General features: G+C 45.2%; 1 protein-coding gene across 3 annotated transcripts in view; it reads right to left on the reverse strand.

The window, feature by feature from the left end:
- The window catches only part of TICRR (TOPBP1 interacting checkpoint and replication regulator), a 41,067-nt gene that overhangs the window by 18,586 nt on the left and 1,976 nt on the right, over nucleotides 1-20,505 (reverse strand). Inside the window, exons 1-4 of one of the 3 annotated variants that reach the window (XM_083586134.1) lie at nucleotides 10,358-10,625; nucleotides 2,366-2,651; nucleotides 1,065-1,306; nucleotides 291-525 (exon numbers count right to left, since the gene is read on the reverse strand). In XM_083586134.1, the coding sequence (XP_083442260.1) occupies nucleotides 291-525; nucleotides 1,065-1,306; nucleotides 2,366-2,618 (730 nt within the window). In that variant the 5' untranslated portion in view covers nucleotides 2,619-2,651; nucleotides 10,358-10,625. Of the gene's footprint in view, nucleotides 1-290; nucleotides 526-1,064; nucleotides 1,307-2,365; nucleotides 2,652-3,441; nucleotides 7,656-10,357; nucleotides 10,626-20,505 lie in introns of those variants that run through there. The other 2 variants (XM_083586132.1, XM_083586133.1) reach the window with 2 other exon arrangements.

Consider the following 20,505-nt stretch of genomic DNA (forward strand, 5'->3'; position numbering starts at 1 on the left):
CTTGCTCTCTCCCCACCCACACTCTCCTGGAAATCACTTAGCTCCAACTGAACAGCTGAAGGAAGTGTGCCTTGGCTCCAGCCAGAGAGAATTCAAGGCTGAAAAGTTGTGTGTCTATTATGTGTGGTTATAATCCATTGTAAACCAATTGATTGAAAGGTAGGCTACAAATCTAAATAAATAAATAAAACAAAACAAGAGGCACAGCAGGCCTGAGGATTCCTCAGCCGATGAAACAATATGGGTGAGGTTCGCTGGAAAGTTCTAAGCAAGCAAGCATGTAAACGTACCAGAACTTGCCAGATCAAAGTCATCATCAACTTGATTTACCACGCTGCTCACGATTTCTGGAAGGCTAGACTCCTCTTTTGAAAGATTCCCTTCTAGAGCTGTTTGAAGGAGGGCTCTCTCAACTTCTGGTGCTCTCTCGGCACAGAGTAAAGAAAGAACTGCACTGCTATTCGAGGTGGGAGAGAGAATCCCAGTACAGGGACAACAGGCCCCAGATGGAGACACTTCAGCAACCTTTCAAAAAGGTAAGGAAGAAAAAAAAAATATATCATGTAGGTAGCTCTATCTTTGCTCAGAAAGGAAACAATATTCAGTATTCAGGGCAACCCTCAGTATTTTTAGTGCATAGACCAGAAAACATGGACCACTTGAAAACTGCTCAGAATCTTGGTAAATCACTTGATGACTTTTCTGCCTGTTGTGGAAAGGGTAATGCACTCTGTGCTAGATGCTGTAGGATATGTAAATGTATTTTTATAGATACACCACAGACTACCTGAATGAAGGTCTTGGACCACTAGCAGTTCACAGACCACAGTATGGTAATCCCTGGACTAGAGAATGGTGCCAAAATATCTGATTCAGCTATATATCTGAGGTTTTGCAAGGTGCAACTCTGGCTAATATAAGATATCCCCTGGAAAAAGTGATACATGTACTACTGAACGCTCAACAAGTAGAATGAGTCATAAATGTGACAAATAAATATTGAAAACTAGTTAGCTCTTCACAGCTAAATGAGAGTTGCTATTTTGAACAGACAAAATCCTTACCATGTGTAGCCCTTGTGCTTGGAGGGATTTTACAAACTGCTGAAACAATGAAGTCTCTTGGACTGACAGTCCTGACAATGTGCTCCGCAGTATCCAGCTCTGTGTATGAAAGCTCCCAGCATGCACTGCATTCCAGCTGCTCATAGTGCATTTCAGAGTAATAGTGACTGGACTTTTGAGGTGCCTCTGGCTTAGAGTTAGAGGCTCTAAGACCACATCACAGCTTTGTGCCTCTTCAACTCCTGTTTAAGGGAAAACACAACCGTTAAGGTTTAAGAGCTTTTAAAATGGAAAAGAAATAGTTAATTAAAGCAGGAAATAAATTATTAATTAACTGAGAACCCAACGACAATGGAAAAAATAAAGAGATTTACACTTTATTTACTAGGTTGAGAAGCATAGAACTGATCCTTATACCTAGGAATAGCTTCTCACAACTTTAGTTGAGACAAATATTAGTTTAACACACCAAGCCCCTTTCAAAAATAATACTAATGCAGGTATTACATTTGCTGTCTCTCAGTCTTCTTATAAGGATGCTCTCAGCAACAAGCTACATGTTTTAGCTAAAAGATTAACAATCTCACATTTAAGTTAAGACTCAAAACAGCAGCTTTCCAGAGTTCATTGTTACCCTAATTGTTTGCTGAAGAATTTAGAAACCTCTGCAATTGGGAAACGATTTAATTGGTCAGTTTGAAAGTACAACTACTTAAAAGAATAAAGCAGAGATGAAGATCCTACAGCACATCTCTGGCCACTTGTCATGCTGGTTGGGGCTGTTGCAAGTTGGAATCCAACAACATCTGGAGGACCACAACTTACCCAGCGCTAGAATAATGTATCCTTTTCACAGCACTTGAGCTGTACAGAAAAGGAAAAAGAAGTACTTGCTGGCTATAACCAGGCATTACTTTCATTACCATCATTATTGATTATCATCTTCCAAAGCAACTACTCTATTCCGAACTTAAAAATGGAAAGTGTCATGCTGGTGGTCAACAACTGGGAAACACTGGCCTGTGAGCACTCCAACTGGAGAACAGCCTTTACCAAAGGTGTCATGGGCTTTGAAGATGCTCAAACTCAGGATGAAAGGGAAAAACGTGCTAAGAGGAAGGCACGTTTGGCAAACCCTCACCGTGATCAACACCAGCCCGGAAACCTATCTCCCCACTGTGGAAGGACGTGTGGATCCAGAATTGGCCTCCACCGTCACTTATGGCCTCACTGTTAAAACCGTGTTTATGGAACACAATCTTACTTGGCTACGAGTGATTGCCAAAACAGACTTTCATTACCATCATATTTGAGGTACAACACTCCTTCTACATGGGGGAAGGATGCTTGCAATGAGGAAGGCGAGGTAAACAGGCAGTTCAAAGTTGAATCAAAAGGCAGGGTTGTAGTCCATGGTGTGAATGGTTGCCCAGAGGACACAGGCTCCATAGGAAAGTCAGGGGTGCCCCCTGTACAGTGGTGACTCAAACACTGAATTAAAGTCTCAGATGGCAAGATGTTGCCCCCCAATAAGCGCATAAGTTCAACCAACATCCAGTAGCCAATGTGGTCTGACGTTCCAAGAAGCTGAAAGAAGGCAACAGAAAGGCTCAGGTTAGTGATATTAGTAAGATGACCAAAGGCTAATGATAAAATGTATTCTGTCTACAAGCAGAGAGAAAAGAAATATTATGGTCTGAGAGATTTAAATTATGCAATTTTTGTTATTAAATATTGCTATGAAAACAACTGTTCAGTGCTGGTTGAACATTTGCCTCTGGTGATTTGTTTTTAGCAAAGAACCAAGGCATATATATTAAAAGCAGGCTTCTAAAAAGTTACCTCCAGGTAATCAGGGGAAGCATCTGAAAGACCACCTGCTTCCCTACACACCCTAATGGGTCTGAGGTTCAGCAGGAGATAGCTCTGTGCATGCGTATTTGTGTATGTAGCCAAGTGCTGTCATCTCTGTTGAAGAGAACGGGTAATCCACATGAACAGAAGCTCTATGCACATCTCGTAATGTGGACTGCACACTTATACAAGCACAACCTTGTAGTGTCACTATCTGTGAAAACCAGAGGAGCATAATGGGTTGTAGAAGATATTATTGGACCCTGACCAGTGAGATCTGGGTTCAAATAGTAATTGAGGCATAAAGCCCACAACATCACCATGGGACCACTAATCTCTCTCTCTCTCTGCCTAACCTACATTACCAAGTTTGGGAGAGGATAAAATGGCAAGCCCAGCATTTGACACCATGTGCTTCTTTGGGGAAGAGAGGGAAACAAACACAATTAGCAACATGCCACATAAGATGGCAGGGTAATCATTTGCGATGCAGCATTCCTAATGATTAATTCTCTCATATTACCTTGAACCAGTCAGCAGTGTCCACCCAATACAATGAGATTTTCTGGCTAGCCATCATTTCCCGGATTCTCTTAGGGATGAACTTTTCTGTCAGATCACGTGAAGCAAGCAGTTCATCAGACAAATGAGTAGGACTTCCAGAAACAAATTGCAGCAGCTCCCTCTGGGAATGAGGGCAAGGAGAGAAGAGGAAAATAGCATTCACGAAGCCCTCAGAAGGAATGTAACTCCCTGGAGGTTTGTTCAGGGTCACAGTTAACTTGCTTTTCTGGTTTCTCAACACTGGTTTGGATGGAGAAGCAATTTCAGGCCGGTCCCACTGATAGTCAAGTAACGATTCTTTCAGTATGTTCTGAGTGAGTGTGGCTCGGGGTACCGAGCCAGATGACTTTGGGTTGCAGTCCTGGTTTCCAAACTTTGCATCCAGCTCCTCCTCAAATTCTTCCCAACTGCGGGATCCAAGCTCACGGAAACTGCCCACTCGCGAAGTTCTGCCCCGGGCGCCCGAGGAGTCAAAGAACTTGAAGCCCCACCGGATTTTAGCTAGGCCAAACTTGCAGCCCAAGTAGTTCAAGATCCTCAAGGTGCCCAGGTGAAGGTGAATCTTCTGCTCAGAACTGGCAGTGTCCAACAGGAAAACCACATTGTAGGAGCAAGTCATGACGCTACAGAAAGTGCTTTTTTTTTTTTGGTATGGTGCCTGCGGTCCGGCAGTCCAGGGCGGCGCTCACGAAAATGCAGATTACATAAACCAGCCGGCAATCTAAGGACAAACCCAGCTCAGCCTCCTTGCCTTAGCATCCCAAGGCTGCTCCTGGATACACTTCCTTAAGAAAGATTAGCCCCACTGAAGAGGCAACTGGGGGAACTTACTTCCAAGCAAGCATTTTTAGGGCCAGGCTTGTAAACAAACTGAATTTTCTATTCTGCCTGGGACGCCCAAAATACGTTTCCCTTAAGATTTAAGTCCTATTGCCCCCCCCCCACCCCCTGCATTAACAAACCTCCCCAGCGAATTCCTCTCACGCCCCTCACTGCCACCTTCTCCCCCCAACCCTCCCTAAAAGGGGGCTCTTAATAAGAGTAACAGCTTAATACTAAGGGAGCACTCGGTTAACTGCTATTTTCAAGTCTTGAAAGGGCCCCACTAGCTTCTCTAAGCCCCCTCGGGGTCAACCGCACCACAGCTTCAGAATAAAAACAGGCCCCCGTTTCTTATGTCGCCGCCGCCATTATCTCCTGCGCGCATCCCTCAGTCGAACTGCTGGCGCGCTCCCCTTTCCGCTCTTCTGATTGGCTTCAAGGCGCCTCGCAGCCGCCCTCGCCATTGGCCCGGGTGGCTTCCTAGGCTCCGCCCTGCTCTCGCGAGCTCCTTCGGACTCCTGTTCCTTTTACAAAACAGCGCTGGGCTTCTTCTGATTGGCTAACTGCTTGAGTGGCGGAAGAGCGGATTCCCTCTCCCCTTCATCTAGGAAGACGTGGAGGCCGAACTTCCGGCTAAAAAGTAATCCTGCCGCTCTGGACTTCTCTCTATGGAAAATCAGTTCTTAGGCCGGAAGTGGCCAGGGGTTTTTGCCTGTGCCAGTTGCACGCTTACCTAGGAGCAAACCTCACTGAAGATCTGTATAATTTTCTATCCCTGTTATTGGCCCTCCAGATTACTGGGTCGTCAGTTTGCTTAGCTATGTTTTGCCTCTAGGCTGTTCTAGGCATTATATTTCTTTGGTTTTTCTCCCCCCCCCCAGGCCAGCTTCCTGCTTCACTTTCATTGGCCAGTAGCTCTGGGACGCGAGCTCCCATTGGCTGGCAATTGGGAGGCACAGATTGGACTGTGGGCGGAGTTATTTTGAATTTAAATGTTAAAGAGTTTGCATTGGAGGGGAAAGGAGGTGACTGGTGGGTGGGGAGTAATAGCAGAGTCTGTTAATAATAAGCTCTTGGAAAGGAACCCTGACCTAATAAGGACAGTGATAGTTTGTTAAACAGAACACACAATTACTGGTATTCAAAGGAGCATCTCTGTTAGCCTATAAGGCAGTAAAGCCAAGATAAAGTGCTGTAATCTTCAGAGCTGTGTGCAATGGACAAACGGTCTTGCACCACCTTGGCAGATTACAGTGCAATCTTGTAAAATGTTTACTCAGGAGAAAGCCCCACCGAGTTCCATTGGACTTCCGTTCAGACAAGTGTGCTTAGTATTGTAATTCTGGGAGGGGTTGCATTGTAGGATAAGCTTTGATGGACTGGATGCAGTAGTTTCCCGTCTGTTTGGACCAGGGACTCGCCTATAATCTGAACCTACAACATAACAGCAAATTTTAATTTTTGAACAGTGCATATTTATCTCTTCTTGTCTTCTACAATCTTTCTCTTTTCCCCTCCACTTTTTGGGTCCCTCTCCCTTCTCTTAGTAAAATAACGATAATAATAACCATCCTGAATATATTTTTTGTTTTGTTTTTGTTTTAAAGTTAAATGGTGGTGTTTCCTATTGTGAAACCCATTTCTTGGTCCTGGTCAGTCAGTTCACTAATCTCTCATCAATTTCCAGGAATCTCGGGGGAACAGCAATGCCAGAACTGTTAAGACGGTTATGAAACCGATAGAAGTTTGTCAGGCAAATAAGCCTTGAGATAATAAGCCTTACTGTTTCTTTCTCTTTTTTACCACTAGATGTCAATATAGGCTCACTTATAAGGAAATGACTGCTTCTTCTGATAGAGATAGGTTATTTTCCACTCAAGTAAGGCTGCATGCTAATTGTAATAAATTCTTTATTTGATTTATATCCCACCTTTCTTCTAAGGAGCTCAAGGTATCTTACATACTTCTACTTCTACTTGCCATTTTTATCCTCAACAACATCCCTGTGAGGTAGGCTAGGCTGAGGGTGAGATATTTGCCTAAGCTCACCCTGGTGAGCTTCATGGCCGAGTGGGCATTTGAACTCTGGTCACCTAGATCCTAGTCCAACACTCCAACCACTATGCCACACTGGTGTTATAAGAATTCTAAGGTCTCAAATATAAGTTAAACGTTCAGAAATGTACAAGGCAAACACATACATATATAAACCATGTGTCTGAAATAGTACAGGAGAGCAATCCTGAAGCCATGTTGACTCTCCCAATGACCTCAAATATTCCTCTGCAGTAAGGGAGGAAAATGGGGAAAGCCTTCGCATTGTCTTATGCTTGCAAATCCTGCCTTAAAGGGCGTATTTGTGTATGAATAGGGTGAGCCTGTGATCTGGATTCAGGAACCAAAGTATTTACCATCACAAAACAATGGCTAGGCTGCCCAGGTAAAGCAATCAGTGACCATTATCAGGTATCCTGGCAGACAGGATTTCTGCTGTAGGCTGCCTCCTGTGATATATTTCTGCTGTACACTGCCTCCTTCTGTGATGTATGTATGATGTTTTGCAGGTGGTCTTGAGCTACAGGGTGGGCAATTTCAAAAGTCTATATAAGGGCTTGTGCACCATTCTTTCTGGATTCTTTCCTCCCTCCTGTGTGTGGGGAGTGGGGACCCTGTTGGAACAGTTCTTTTCTATTGCAATAAAGATCAGGCTTACTAGCTGCTTTGCTTCTCAATATACTCTGGTTGGCCTCTGTTATTTTCTCCTACCAATAGGGAACCCACTTAAGTACTATACAGGCTCTTGGATACCTCATAAGGGAAAAGGAGCAGTTTTTTCTTATAACACTGGCTTTCAACACTTGCGTGAGAATGACAGTCCCATTGAACGTAGTGGGACATAAGTCCAGCAACACATGAAATGGGAGTTTCATCACTGGAAATTGAACCTTTAAACCTTTTAGAGTTGCATTTTCTAAAAACAAGTCACTAGTTTATTTATTTTTTAAATCACCCCAATACACATGTAGCGGTTAGACTTGTGGACTAAGGCTGGGAAGATCTGGCTTAAAATTTTCACTCAGCTATGGAGCTCCTGGGTGATCTTGGAGCAATCACTAGCTATCAGCCTAAAGGATTGTTGTGAGGGCAAAATGGGGTGGGGTGGGGTCAGCTATGCAGTTCTGCGCTCCTGGGATGCAAAGGCAATTTATAAGTATCTATCTTTTATGCTGATTTTGGATAATTGTTTAGCAAATTAGAAATACTGGTACAGTTTCTTCCTTAGAGAGCCAGTGTGGTATAGTGGTTAAGAGCGGTAGATTCGTAATCTGGGGAACCTGGTTCGATTCCCCGCTCCTCCACATGCAGCTGCTGGGTGACCTTGGGCTAGTCACACTTCTCTGAAGTCTCTCAGCCCCACTCACCTCACAGAGTGTTTGTTGTGGAGGAGGAAGGGAAAGGAGAATGTTAGCCGCTTTGAGACTCCTTCGGGTAGTGATAAAGCGGGATATCAAATCCAAACTCTTCTTCTTAGAGCTTTGGAGTGGGGAATTTGTGGCTCCCTAGATGTTGTTGGACTCCAACTGTCATCAGCCCCAGCCAACATAGCCAATGGCCAGAGATGAAGAAAAGAAATACCTGGAGCCCCTCGTCTTAACAAATAAAACTTTCACCCTATCAGCTGCCCTCTCCTTTCTGAAAGATAACCTGTCACACTTAATAAAGTTTTTATTGAGTTTTCATAATTGTGTGGTCAATACGAAAGAAGGCATAATCATTAACAACAACAAAAACCCTGTCTGTCAATTACAGATTAATATAAGGGAAAGGAATATATCAGCACAACTGATAGCGTCCACAGAGATCATGTTGATGAATGGAGGTAACCCTGCCACAAAGTTGTCTGAGTCAATGGGAGATGAAACATGTAAGTTCTTATGAACGGCTGTTTTTTCTGTTATAGTTGAAGCCACCTAAAGTTAGTAGCCATAGTGGGGTAGCGGATTCTACCTATGTGATAGAGGAATGGGATGGGTAGTGACTAAGGGGAGAGCCTTTTCAGAGGTGGCATCATGTAGATCAGGGGTAGGTGGGGCTGCATTTCCTGCTGAGCAGAGATATATCATGATATGGGACCAGAGATAAAACAGGGAGGGGAGTATTAAAGGTCAGGATAAGGAGTTTTGCAATGATCTCAGAATGGACAGGGAGCTGGTGAAGAGATGAGATTTAAGGAAGGAAGTTGTATATTCAGAGCAATGAATGAGAGAAGATAAGTTTTCGAAACAGACTTCTGGATAGAGGTGAGTATAGCTGTGCATGGCTGGACAGGTGGACTATTTATATTATTATTAGAAGGAACTTTCATCCTATACCCTCTTGATTATGTCAAAGATAAATACAGTGGTACATTGGTTGTCGAACTTAATCCGTTCCGGGAGTCCATTCGACTCCCAGAACCATTCGAAAACCAAGGCTTGACTTCTGATTGGGTGCAGGAGCTTCTTGCACTCAATTAGAAGCTGCGTCGGACGTTCGGCTTTCAGAAAACGTTTGCAAACCGGAACACATCTGGGTTTGCGACATTTGGGAGCCAATTTGTTCAGGAGCCAAGCTGTTTGACAATCAAGGTTCCACTGTAGAACTCTTCCTGGATCATCCATGCACATTTATTTATTTTTAAATTACTACACTGGCTTTCATTATGGCAGATAACCAAATGAGTTTATAACACAGAAATCCAATGAAGCTGAAATGTAACATGAAAACAGCAATAGCCAGTGGCCTTCAGAACCTGGTACTAACAGATAAGAGAAAACCAGAATGAAATCACCAGCCTCGAGCATTAGACTAGCTGCTTTCAGAAGGATGCTTACTTGATGGCCACTCGATGACTCAGAAAGAGCTGTAGTTCAGTGAGAGAGCACATGTTCTGCATACAGACAGTCCAAGGTTCAATCTCCTGGTAGAAGAAGAGTTTGGATTTGATATCCCACTTTATCGCTACCCTAGGGAGTCTCAAAACGGCTAACATTCTCCTTCCCCTTCCTTCCCCACAACAAACACTCTGTGCGGTGAGTGGGGCTGAGAGAATTCAAAGAAGTGTGACTGGCCCAAGGTCACCCAGCAGCTGCATGTGAAGGAGCCAAGACACGAACCCGGTTCCCCAGATTACAAGTCTATCGCTCTTAACCACTACACCACACTGGCTCTTGGTAGGGCTGGGGAGAGAATCCAGCCTGAAACCCTGAAGAGCCTCTGCCAGTCAGTGCAGTCACTCATTGAACAACATGTAGCAGACACAGAGCGCTGATTGGATTTAACCAGGATGCCAACTTTAATTGCCAATGAATCCACCAGGTACTCTGCCTCCCCCATAGCGTATCTAGGTAAACTCAAAGTCCCTAAGCTCCGGAGGGCTTTTACCCTGGCACGATGTCACGCCCTCCCCTCGGCTGTCATTGTAGGTCGTTACAGGAAGATTGCTTACTCGGAGAGACAATGCCCCTGTGACTCTGGTCAGATAGAAACAATAGAGCATGTGCTTCTCCAGTGCCTATACTATAGAGACACTCATATTAGCCTCATCTCCCCACTACTCCATAAGTACAGTGGTACCTCAGGTTACATACGCTTCAGGTTACATATGCTTCAGGTTACAGACTCTGCTAACCCAGAAATAGTGCTTCAGGTTAAGAACTTTGCTTCAGGATGAGAACAGAAATCGTGCAGCGGCGGTGCGGCGGCAGCAGGAGGCCCCATTAGCTAAAGTGGTGCTTCAGGTTAAGAACAGTTTCAGGTTAAGAACGGACCTCTGGAACGAATTAAGTACTTAACCTGAGGTACCACTGTACCCAGGGCACACAGGACAATTTTATTTTATACCTCCCAGCTGCTGTCAGATACCAATCCTGCTACAACATACATTGCTGCCAGATTCTGCACAGCAGCATTCAAAATTTGTCAGATGATGACCTGTGCCACAAACTAGATTGAATGAACACTCACATCAGAGTGCTCTCTGCACTGATAGTTGTAGTCTTTTATATACTAACCTTTTATGCTCTTTCATATCCGTTTAATGTGGCAAGAGCTGCTGGGTGACCTTGGGCTAGTCACACTTCTTTGAAGTCTCTCAGCCCCACTCACCTCACAGAGTGTTTGTTGTGGGGGAGGAAGGGAAAGGAGAATGTCAGCCGCTTTGAGACTCCTTCGGGTAGTGATAAAGCAGGATATCAAATCCAAACTCTTCTTCTTCTTCCTAACCCTTCTTTTAGATTCTTTTAGTTTCTTTTAGATTCTTCCTATAGTCTTTTAGATATAGGTAAAGGTAAAGGGACCCCTGACCATTAGGTCCAGTTGTGACCGACTCTCAGGTTGCGGTGCTCATCTCGTTTTATTGGCTGAGGGAGCCAGCGTACAGCTTCCGGGTCATGTGGCCAGCATGACTAAGCCGCTTCTGGCAAACCAGAGCAGCGCGCGGAAACACTGTTTACCTTCCTGCTGGAGCGGTACCTATTTATCTACTTGCACTTTGAGGTGCTTTCGAACTGCTAGGTTGGCAGGAGCGGGGACCGAACAATGGGAGCTCACCTGGTCACGGGGATTCGAACCGCCGACCTTCTGATCGGCAAGCCCTAGGCTCTGTGGTTTAACCCACAGCGCCACCCGCATCTCTCCTTTTAGATATACCTTCTGTTTTAATACTTTTCAGCTTTCCAAAACATTTTACACATGATTGTACCCCACCCTACTTATGCTGTTCTATGTCCGTAATAAATATTTGGTTGATTGACTTAGATGGACCAATGGCCAGCCATGGTGCAAGACGGGCTTCCTGTGTTCTTATAGGTGTTTGAATCGCCCATGCCAGAATGTACCTGTCGAAGCGACCTGAAAGAGACATGTAGGAAAGGTGAAGTCGCAACCTGCCTTATCAGCAGTGGCAAGAGAACAGAAAACAACAAAAGAGCCTAGCGGAGTTTTCTAACTGACTTCTGATGGAAAGATATGATCCATAAAAATCTGTCGGTTGACAACCGCCAGGTTAAGAGCTGATAACATCAAAGCCTTGGGGTTGGAAGCTGATCCAACTGGGTTGTCCTGCTCCAGGCAAGTTGCTGTGGCTCTTTCGTTGCTCCCTTGCTCTTTGCAGTCTCCTTCCTTCACTCCTTCGTCAGCAATGCAGCTTGCTGCCAGCGTCACCTTTTTGAGCGCTCTTGTCATCAAGGAGTCCAGCATTAGCATGTATCTAAGCTGGCAAGTGGGGATGGGTGACCCAATCAGATCAGCTTCCAACCCCAAGGCTTTGACGTTATCAGCTCTAAATTACGGTTTCTCATTTTTCCAATCTTAAGTTCAGTTCTCTGCATTTCCACATCAGTTTGCAGTTTACGTGTGTGTGTTTTCTGTTTTACAATTTAGAATATTCAATTAAGCAATCTTAAAATATCAGTGACTTCCCTTCTTCTCTTTCCATGGTTCATTTTACATATCATAAATTCCTGCATATTTTACATAAACTAAACCATTCAGTATTCCATTATTACATCCATCAAAACTTTTTTACACTGTTGAATTTATCTCAATACTGCCAACATTTTCAGTTGTACATGATTTCCCCCCATATATTCAACAAACATTTTCCAGTCTTCTTTAAACGTATGTTCTTCTTGTTCTCTTATTCTATATATTAGGTCTGCAAGCTGCGCATATTCCATCAGTTTAAGTTGCCATTCTTCTCTCACTCGTTTTCCATTTTGGGGCTAACAAAACACCAGCCACAGTAGTGGCATACACAAATAACTGTTTTTGAAACCTGGGAATTTCCATCTGAATTATTTCCAACCCAAAGGACTCTGTTTTTTGGGGGAAAGTACTTTTAAACATTTTTTTCAATTCATTATGAATTCCCCCCCCCATGCTCTTTTACCCTTTTACAGGTCCACCACATATGAAAGAATGTTCGCTTGTGTTGTTGTTTAATGCTTTCTGAAACTTCATCAGCATTTTATTGTGAATTACACCTAACATACACATTTTTTTGTAGGCCATCTTCCCTAATAAACACAATTATGCTGGGAAGTCTAGAGAACAGGGAGTGTGATTTCTCAGACCGTTATCATTCATGAAGCTTAGTCCTCAGGCCGTGTTATGTCTCATTGAATTAGCTGAGTCTCATTAAATAAAATGCATAAGGAACCATGTACAATACCTTCAGCTTCTTGGAGGAAAAAGTAGGATATAAACACAATGAAAAGTATTCTTTCTGCAGAAAAACTCCTTGCTGAAGATGTCAGTGGTGGGACATCGTTTTGCCATGGAGAAAAATCAAAATCGTACATTTAATTTTGGGGGGGTTTGCCAAAGGCTGGCAATCGAGATTGTAATGCTACAAGCTGTAAGACTGATATGCTCTTGAAACCTTTCTTGGCATTGCCTGAAGCGAATGGAAACCTGCAACATTTGCGCTCCCTGAACTGATGTGCCATTGTATTCAAACCACCAAACAACATCCCATTCTCCTGAAACTGAAATTGATACCAGGGTGACCTCCTTCACTTGCCTTATCAGAGGACAGAGGTGGGTGGAAATGGTCATATCTCCCTGTTGCTACTTTTTATACTCTACTTTTTATATCATTTTTACACAGTGGGAAGAACTCTGGGTGTTGTTATCATTTATAAGCATGGTTGTTGGTTTTTTTCAAAAAGAGAAATCACATTTCTAAGTTTTGTTTAAATACTGCACATTGCAAACACTATGAAGCATATATTTTACTTTGCACCTTTCCTCCTTGCTTGCTTTATAAGCAAATGCAGATGCAGCTTTACTAGCAAACATTGAAACAAATAAATAACTAATGCCTTCTGACCCAGAACAAATGACCCAAAATTACTAAAAGCACCATCATAAGGCTAAGAGCAGACTGAAAACAGTTCAGATTACGAAGCAGAAGATAAAACCATTAAAGGATAGCTTAGTTGGTAGAGCATGAGACTCTTAATCTCAGGGTTGAGGGTTCAAGCCCCATGTTGGGCAAAAGACTCCTGCATTGCACGGGGTTGGACTAGATGACCCTCATAACCCCTTCCAACTCTACAATTCTATGAGCAAAAAGCACTTCACTCTACCCCCATAAGCTGCTATACACTGCTCTTAATAGGGCAGTGTTTATTTTTCCTTTTTGTCCCTCCCAGAACACCTATGCCAGGTGTGGGGACCATTGGCCCTCCAGATGTTCCTGAACTACAACTCCCATCAGCCCCAGCAAACATGGCCAGTGACCAGGAATGGTTGGAGTTGGAGTTCAGGAACATCTGGAGGGCAAAATGTTGCCCAGCCCTGACCTGTGTTCTGTCAACTCACCCTTCCTTCAGACTTCAGCTCAAAACCCACCTTGACCGAGGAGACTTTAGCTTAACCCAGGGATGGGGGACATTTTGCAACCTGAGGGCCTCATTCCAGTGTTGGGTGGAGCAACGAATGTCCATCTTACCCTTGTGCAGTAGGCTGCTTTCTACACACACTCCCAAACCCTTCAGTAGTCTCCACCCAGGCAAGCAAGAGTTCAAGGACATGTTCCAGACGGGCAAAAACACTTGAGGAGGGTGTGAAGCTGTGGCAGTGAGGAATTTTGCCTAGTCTGAGGGCTTAAAAATAAAAATAAAAATATCTTCACCCCGCCCATCTGGCTGTGTTTCCCCAGCCACTCTGGGCGGCTCCCAACAGAATATTAAAACCATGATAAAACATCAAAAACTTCCCTAAACAGGGTTGCCTTCAGATGTCTTCTAAAAGTCAGGTAGCTGTTTATTTCCTTGACATCTGGTGGGAGGGCACCACTACCGAGAAGGCCCTCTGCCTGGTTCCCTGTAACCTCACTTCTCGCAGGGAGGGAAGCGCCAGAAGGCTCTCGGAGCTGGACCTAAGTGTCCAGGCTGAACGATGGAGGTAGAGATGCTCCTTAAGATATAAATGCAACAAACTAACTAAATAAAACCAAGTTAAGAGGATGAGGTCACATCCACACTACATTTAAAGCACATTTATAGCACTTCAACAGTCATGGCCGTTTAGGGCTTTAAAGGTCAGCACCAACACTTTGAATTGTGCTCGGAAACATACTGGAAGGCAATGCAGGTCTTTCAGGACTGGTGTTATGTGGTCTCAGCGGCCACTCACAGTCACCAGTCTAGATGCTGCATTCTGGGTTAATTGTAGTTTCCAGGTCACCTTCAAAGGTAGCCCCACGTAGAGCGCATTGCAGTAGTCCAAGCAGGAGATAACCAGAGCATGCAGCACTCTGGCGGGACAGTCTGTGGGCAGGTAGGATCTCAGCCTGTGTACCAGATGGAGCTGGTAGACAGATGCAGTTCACTCCTGGGTGTGAGGTGCCCTGCCATACCCTCTAGTGTCCACATATTCCAGGGACAGTCCCGGAATTATGAAAGCCACCCCAGCTTCTGATTTTATCCCCCGCCAGTGCCACCGCTGTCGAGCTCAGGGGGAGGATGAGCCAGCACTTGTCCCGAGCGATGGTGGTGGTGGCAGTGCCAACCGTGAACAAACATCCCGTTGCCTCTCTATGGCCTCTCCATGGCTGCCGCTGCTGACCTGCTTCCTTGGGCAGCTTGTAGTGGCTGCTGGAGAGCAGAAGAGGCAGAGGAGAGGCTGTGGTCACTGAGACCCAGCCCCATGTAATACACCAGCTCTGAGGGGCAGGGAGAGGGCAGGAAGAAAGGGGGAGTGGAGTGGAGCTCAAGGAGTCTTGATTTTTTGAAAAAGCGCTTTGTGCCTCTGTGTCTAATCTCGCCCCTTTCTAAAAAAAAAAATTTATTGGTGTATGCTTTTCTTTTTGCAAATCTACCGAACAATAACATATTTTTAAAAATGGGATTAATGGGTTTTCTCAGGACGGTAGAGGGCCTGTGTGCTGTGTCCCGTTGGTGTTGCAGTCATAGCTGTCAACCATCCCTTTTTTTGCCGTTTCCCGCTGCTATCCCCAATTGTTAGATATCCCGTAGACTGTCCCCGGGACACGTGAGGCTGCTGATCCCTTATTTTCGAGGCTGCCGATCCCTTATTTTCAAATCTGAAAGTTGACAGCTATGGTTGCGGTGGTGACACTTACCCTTCTTCAGATAGGAAATGCTCTGTAAGGGGCGGGGAGGAGAGAGAAATGGGGGGAAGGTCAAGAAGCGTCAGTTGGGGGAGATTGAGAAATGCCCCTATTTTCATCTGAGGAATGTTGGAGGGTATGCAATGAAATGTGTACAACAGGGTGAGAAAAACCTTGGAAAGGAGATTATTTCACATCCCAGGGGCCACCACAGAGAAGATCTTTTTATGACCTGCTGCCCCACAAACTTGCTTTTAATTCGTGGAAAGGTTGACACGTGCCCATTCAAGAATAAAGGTGTGTGTGTGTGTGTGTGTGTGTGAGAGAGAGAGAGAGAGAGAGAGAGAGAGAGAGAGAGAGATTATGCTCATATCCAGGGATACAACTTGATCAGTGCCAGATTTACGTATAAACTAAACAAGCTATAGCTTAGGGCCCCACTCTCTTGGGGGCCCCCAAAAAAATTAAAGGGAAAAAAAACTGGATGCACATTTCCAAAATATAAGATAAAAAACAAATAAAATAAAACCTACATACAGCAACAGTGTTTTGTGTTGTGTAGACTCCTATTTGTTATGTGCAAATGGCTTTAGATAGCTATTAGGTCCATAAATTACCATATAACATATATTCAACACAAAAAACAGCGACAATTTGTTATTGACAAAGTACAGCTGGACATATAAAGGGCCCCATTACGTTCAGTAGGTTAGGGCATGGGTAGGCAAACTAAGGCCCAAGGGCCGGACCCGGCCCAATCGCCTTCTAAATCCAGCCCGCGAATGGTCCGGGAATCAGCGTGTTTTTACATGAGTAGAATGTGTCCTTTTATATAAAATGCATCTCTAGGTTATTTGTGGGGCCTACCTGGTGTTTTTACATAAGCAGAATGTGTGCTTTTATTTAAAATGCATCTCTGGGTTATTTGTGGGGCATAGGAATTCATTCATTCCCCACCCCCCAAAAAGAATATAGTCTGGCCCCCCACAAGGTCTGAGGGATAGTGGACTGGCCCCCTGCTGAAAAAGTTTGCTGACCCTGGCTTAGGGCCTCATCAAACCTAAATCCGGCCCTGAACTTGATAGTGGTTGATGACAGGGGAAAGTCCTGCACGCCAATCATCTGCAAAAGCAGATGAACTGGGATGCCAAGGAAATGAAAAAGAAGCTATTCAAAAGTTGAACAAAGAGAAGCGAGTGCCAAAGGCTATCCTTGCCCGGGGCACCATGTGGTCTAGAGACAGCCCTGGGTTTTTTCCTCTTCCTTACAAGTGAAGCAGTGAGCAACATGTTTTCCTTTAACCACACCTTGATTGGCATTTGCATTGTCCCATTCCTTGGTGATACAATGCTTTCAAATGAAAACAATGTCAAGATGTGTTTCAAAACACGGCGTACAGGAAAAGCAAACCACTTGTCCCTTAGATGACTGTCCTTTCATGTTGCCCAGACTTCCATTCATTCTACCAGGATCTCCTTGTAACCATTTCAAATTTCAGCTGTTTCAACCATTTCCAGCAGCGTTTGTTGTTCCCTTAGATCAGGGATGGGGGACCCTGTGGCCTTCTGGATGTTGCTGGAATCGAACTTCCATCAACACTAGTGTGGTGAAGTGTAGAGCCAGTGCGGTGTAGTGGTTAAGAGCGGTAGACTTGTAATCTGGTGAACCGGGTTCGCTTCCCCGCTCCTCCACATGCAGCTGCTGGGTGACCTTGGGCCAGTCACACTTCTTTGAAGTCTCTCAGCCCCACTCACCTCACAGAGTGCTTGTTGTGGGGGAGGAAGGGAAAGGAGAATGTTAGCCGCTTTGAGACTCCTTCGGGTAGTGATAAAGCGGGATATCAAATCCAAACTAGCCAACAATGGCTGACAACTGGGAAAGATAGGGGTTGTAGGATGCTTCCACAACATGCACATCAAACATGCTTCCTCTCACCCCACAAATCAAGACTTGTTGCAGTAAGGAAAATGACAGGGAAAATGTGTGGATAACACCCACACAGGTGTGGGATAACACCTGCTTGGCATAGCATTGTATAACTACCCTGTAAAGAAATCAGAGGGAATGCTTGATAAAATGGCTGACATTGTCTAACCACCCTGCAAGCCTGCGCAAACATATTGTGACTTCTTCTTCTTCTTCCCCACCCATCTGGCTGGGTTTCCCCATAGGTTGTTGGGAAGAAAACAAAGCATCTGAAGACAGTGTTACAAGTAATGGCGGTGAACCTGTGGCCCTCCAGACATGGTTGAACTCCAACTCCCATCATGACCAATGGTCTGGGACGATGGGAGTTGTAGTCAGACAAATATCTAGATGGGCGTAGGTTCCCCTTATGTGCCTTAGTTGATGACCGGAAATATTATTATTAATTAAATGTGTATACCACCCATCCTCCGCGGATCTCAGGGCAATTCACAACATAATATTAAAAGATGATAAAAAGAACAAAGCAACAGCAAACACAGACCAATAACCCTCTCCTTCCACTCACTCCCATAAACACATTTAAAATAAGAGGAGCATTTTTGCCTGGCACCTAAAGGTGTATAATGAAGGCGCCAGCTGAACCTTCTTGGGGAGAGCATTGCATAAACGGGGAGTCGCTGCAGAAAAGCCTGTTCTTGTGTTGCCATGTGAATGATGATTGCAGTATCCAGGTCAGCTCACGTGAGGTATAGCGGTCCTGAGCCATTTAAGGCTTTATAGGTCAAAACCAGCCCTTTGAATTGGACCAGGAAACTAATTGGCAGCCAGTGCAGTTGGGCCATGATTTTTAGCAGCCCACTGTGATCCTCACAGTGGGGTGAGAAATGGGAGAGAGGTTGTGTTTAGACTAGAGGAGAACCACTGGACCATGCAGGCAACTTCATGGTTTGGAAAACTGCCCACAAAGTTCTGATCCCCAAGACCGATAAGGTGAGAAATGGTGGAAAATAAGGCAAGGTGAGAGAGTCTATTGCTTCAGTGGAAAAGACGTTATTTGGTTCCCATAAAGGGTGCAAACAAGGAAAGAAAGACTCTTTGCTTTCTTTCCAGTGGAAAAAAAGTATTTGCTTAACACGATCCCTGCCACCCTACAGATGTTTTGGGTTACAATTCTGATTGGCCACAGCTGGATGGTGACCGATGCAAAACAGAGGCAGAGCAAGATCCCTGCCAGAGCTACATGAGTCCCAAATGGGATGAATGCAGTCTGGTGCCCATAGAGACTCATGGGGTGGGGGGGAGAGAGACAAAAACCCCAGGGGTAGTTGGAGTCAGAGCCAATGACAGGAAGAGCCAACTACTTCTACTATAGCCTCTGCAGAGATCCAAAATGACATTGGCGACACTACGTCTGAAGAGGACTGGATCCCTGGACTGGATGTAAGTAAGGAGACAGGCAGGCGACCCCGAAAAAGCACAAGATTGTGGCCCTGAAAGATTTGGGGCCGCTGTGCTCTGAAGGGGGGGGACAGGCTGTCCCAGTTTTTCCAGGACACTTGCAGGGGTGGCGCTGTGGTCTAAACCACCAAGCCTCTTGGGCTTGCTGATCAAAAGGTCGGCGGTTTGAATCCCACAACAGGGTGAGCTCCCATGGCTCTGTCCCAGCTCCTGCCAACCTAACAGTTTGAAAGCACACCAACGCAAGTAGATAAATAGGTACTGCTCTGGCGGGAAGGTAAACGGTGTTTCTGTGCACTCTGGTTTCCGACATGGTGTTCCGTTGCACCAGAAGCGGTTTAGTCATGCTGGCCACATGACCCATAAAGCTGTCTGTGGACAAACGCCGGCTCCCTCGGCCTGAAAGCGAGACGAGCTCTGCACCCCACAGTCGCCTTTGACTGGATTTTACATTTTTACCTGTTTTACTGCTTTTGGCAAATGCTGAGGACACATCTCTTTACTTTGGCCTTTGATACCTGAGACGTGTGTGGGGTTTTTTTTTTGGGGGGGTGCACTTTTCCCTGTTACTGTAATTTGTTTTAACTGTTCTTAATCTTAAACTGTTGTAACTTGCCCTGGGACCTGGTGGTAAAGGGCAGATAATGCATTTAAAATAAAATAAAATAAAATAAGTAACAAAAATATAAAGCAAAACAGCACTGTGCAACTTGCTACTTGAGAACGATTGCCCAGGAGTCAATTACATCTTGCCCCCAGGTGAACGGCAACTTAAAAACCTGCATTAGTAGTTCTAATGATGAGTATAAGTTAGATAACGGCTAACAATGTACACCGCAGTGCCCCAGTGGCAGTTGGGGTTTTTTTTACACCCAGTGACCAAGCCAGACGGTTTACATGCCATCCCCAGAGAGACAGCTGCAGGCAATTCTGGAATGGCCTTCTGTGTTCCTTAGGAGGTTAGGAAAGAAAACGGGAGGAGGGAAGAGGTGAAAGGGAAGGGCAGCAAGGCCTGCTGTGAGTTGGAGGAAAACCAAGAGGCCAGAAGAAGATAAGAAGAGGCTGCTGAAGAGCCCATCTAGTCCAGCATCTTGTTCTCACAGACGCTAACCAGATGCCTGTGGGAAACCAGCATGGAGGACTCAAGCACAAGAGCATCCTCGCCTCCTGGAGAAGACCAAGCATAGCCATCATGGGTCATGACCTTCATGAATCTGACTCATCCTCTTTTAAAGCCATTTTAAAGCCATCTAAGTTAGTGGTGGGGATGTGGGTGGCGCTGTGGGTTAACCCACAGAGCCTAGGACTTGCCGATCAGAAGGTCGGCGGTTCGAATCCCCACGACAGGGTGAGCTCCCTTTGCTTGGTCTCGGCTCCTGCCCACCTAGCAGTTCGAAAGCACATCAAAGTGCAAGTAGATAAATAGGTACCGCTCCGGCGGGAAGGTAAACGGCGTTTCCGTGTGCTGCTCTGGTTCGCCAGAAGCGGCTTAGTCATGCTGGCCACATGACCCGGAAGCTGTACGCCGGCTCCCTCGGCCAATAAAGCGAGATGAGCGCCGCAACACCAGAGTCAGCCACGACTGGACCTAATGGTCAGGGGTCCCTTTACCTTTAAGTTAGTGGTCATCACTGCCTCCTGTGGGACAGAGTTCCACAGTTCAACTAAGCAATGCATAAAGAAGTACTTTCTCTG

The sequence above is a fragment of the Podarcis filfolensis genome (genome assembly GCF_964270895.1).
Source record: "Podarcis filfolensis genome assembly, chromosome: 14".
Lineage (NCBI taxonomy): Eukaryota > Metazoa > Chordata > Lepidosauria > Squamata > Lacertidae > Podarcis > Podarcis filfolensis.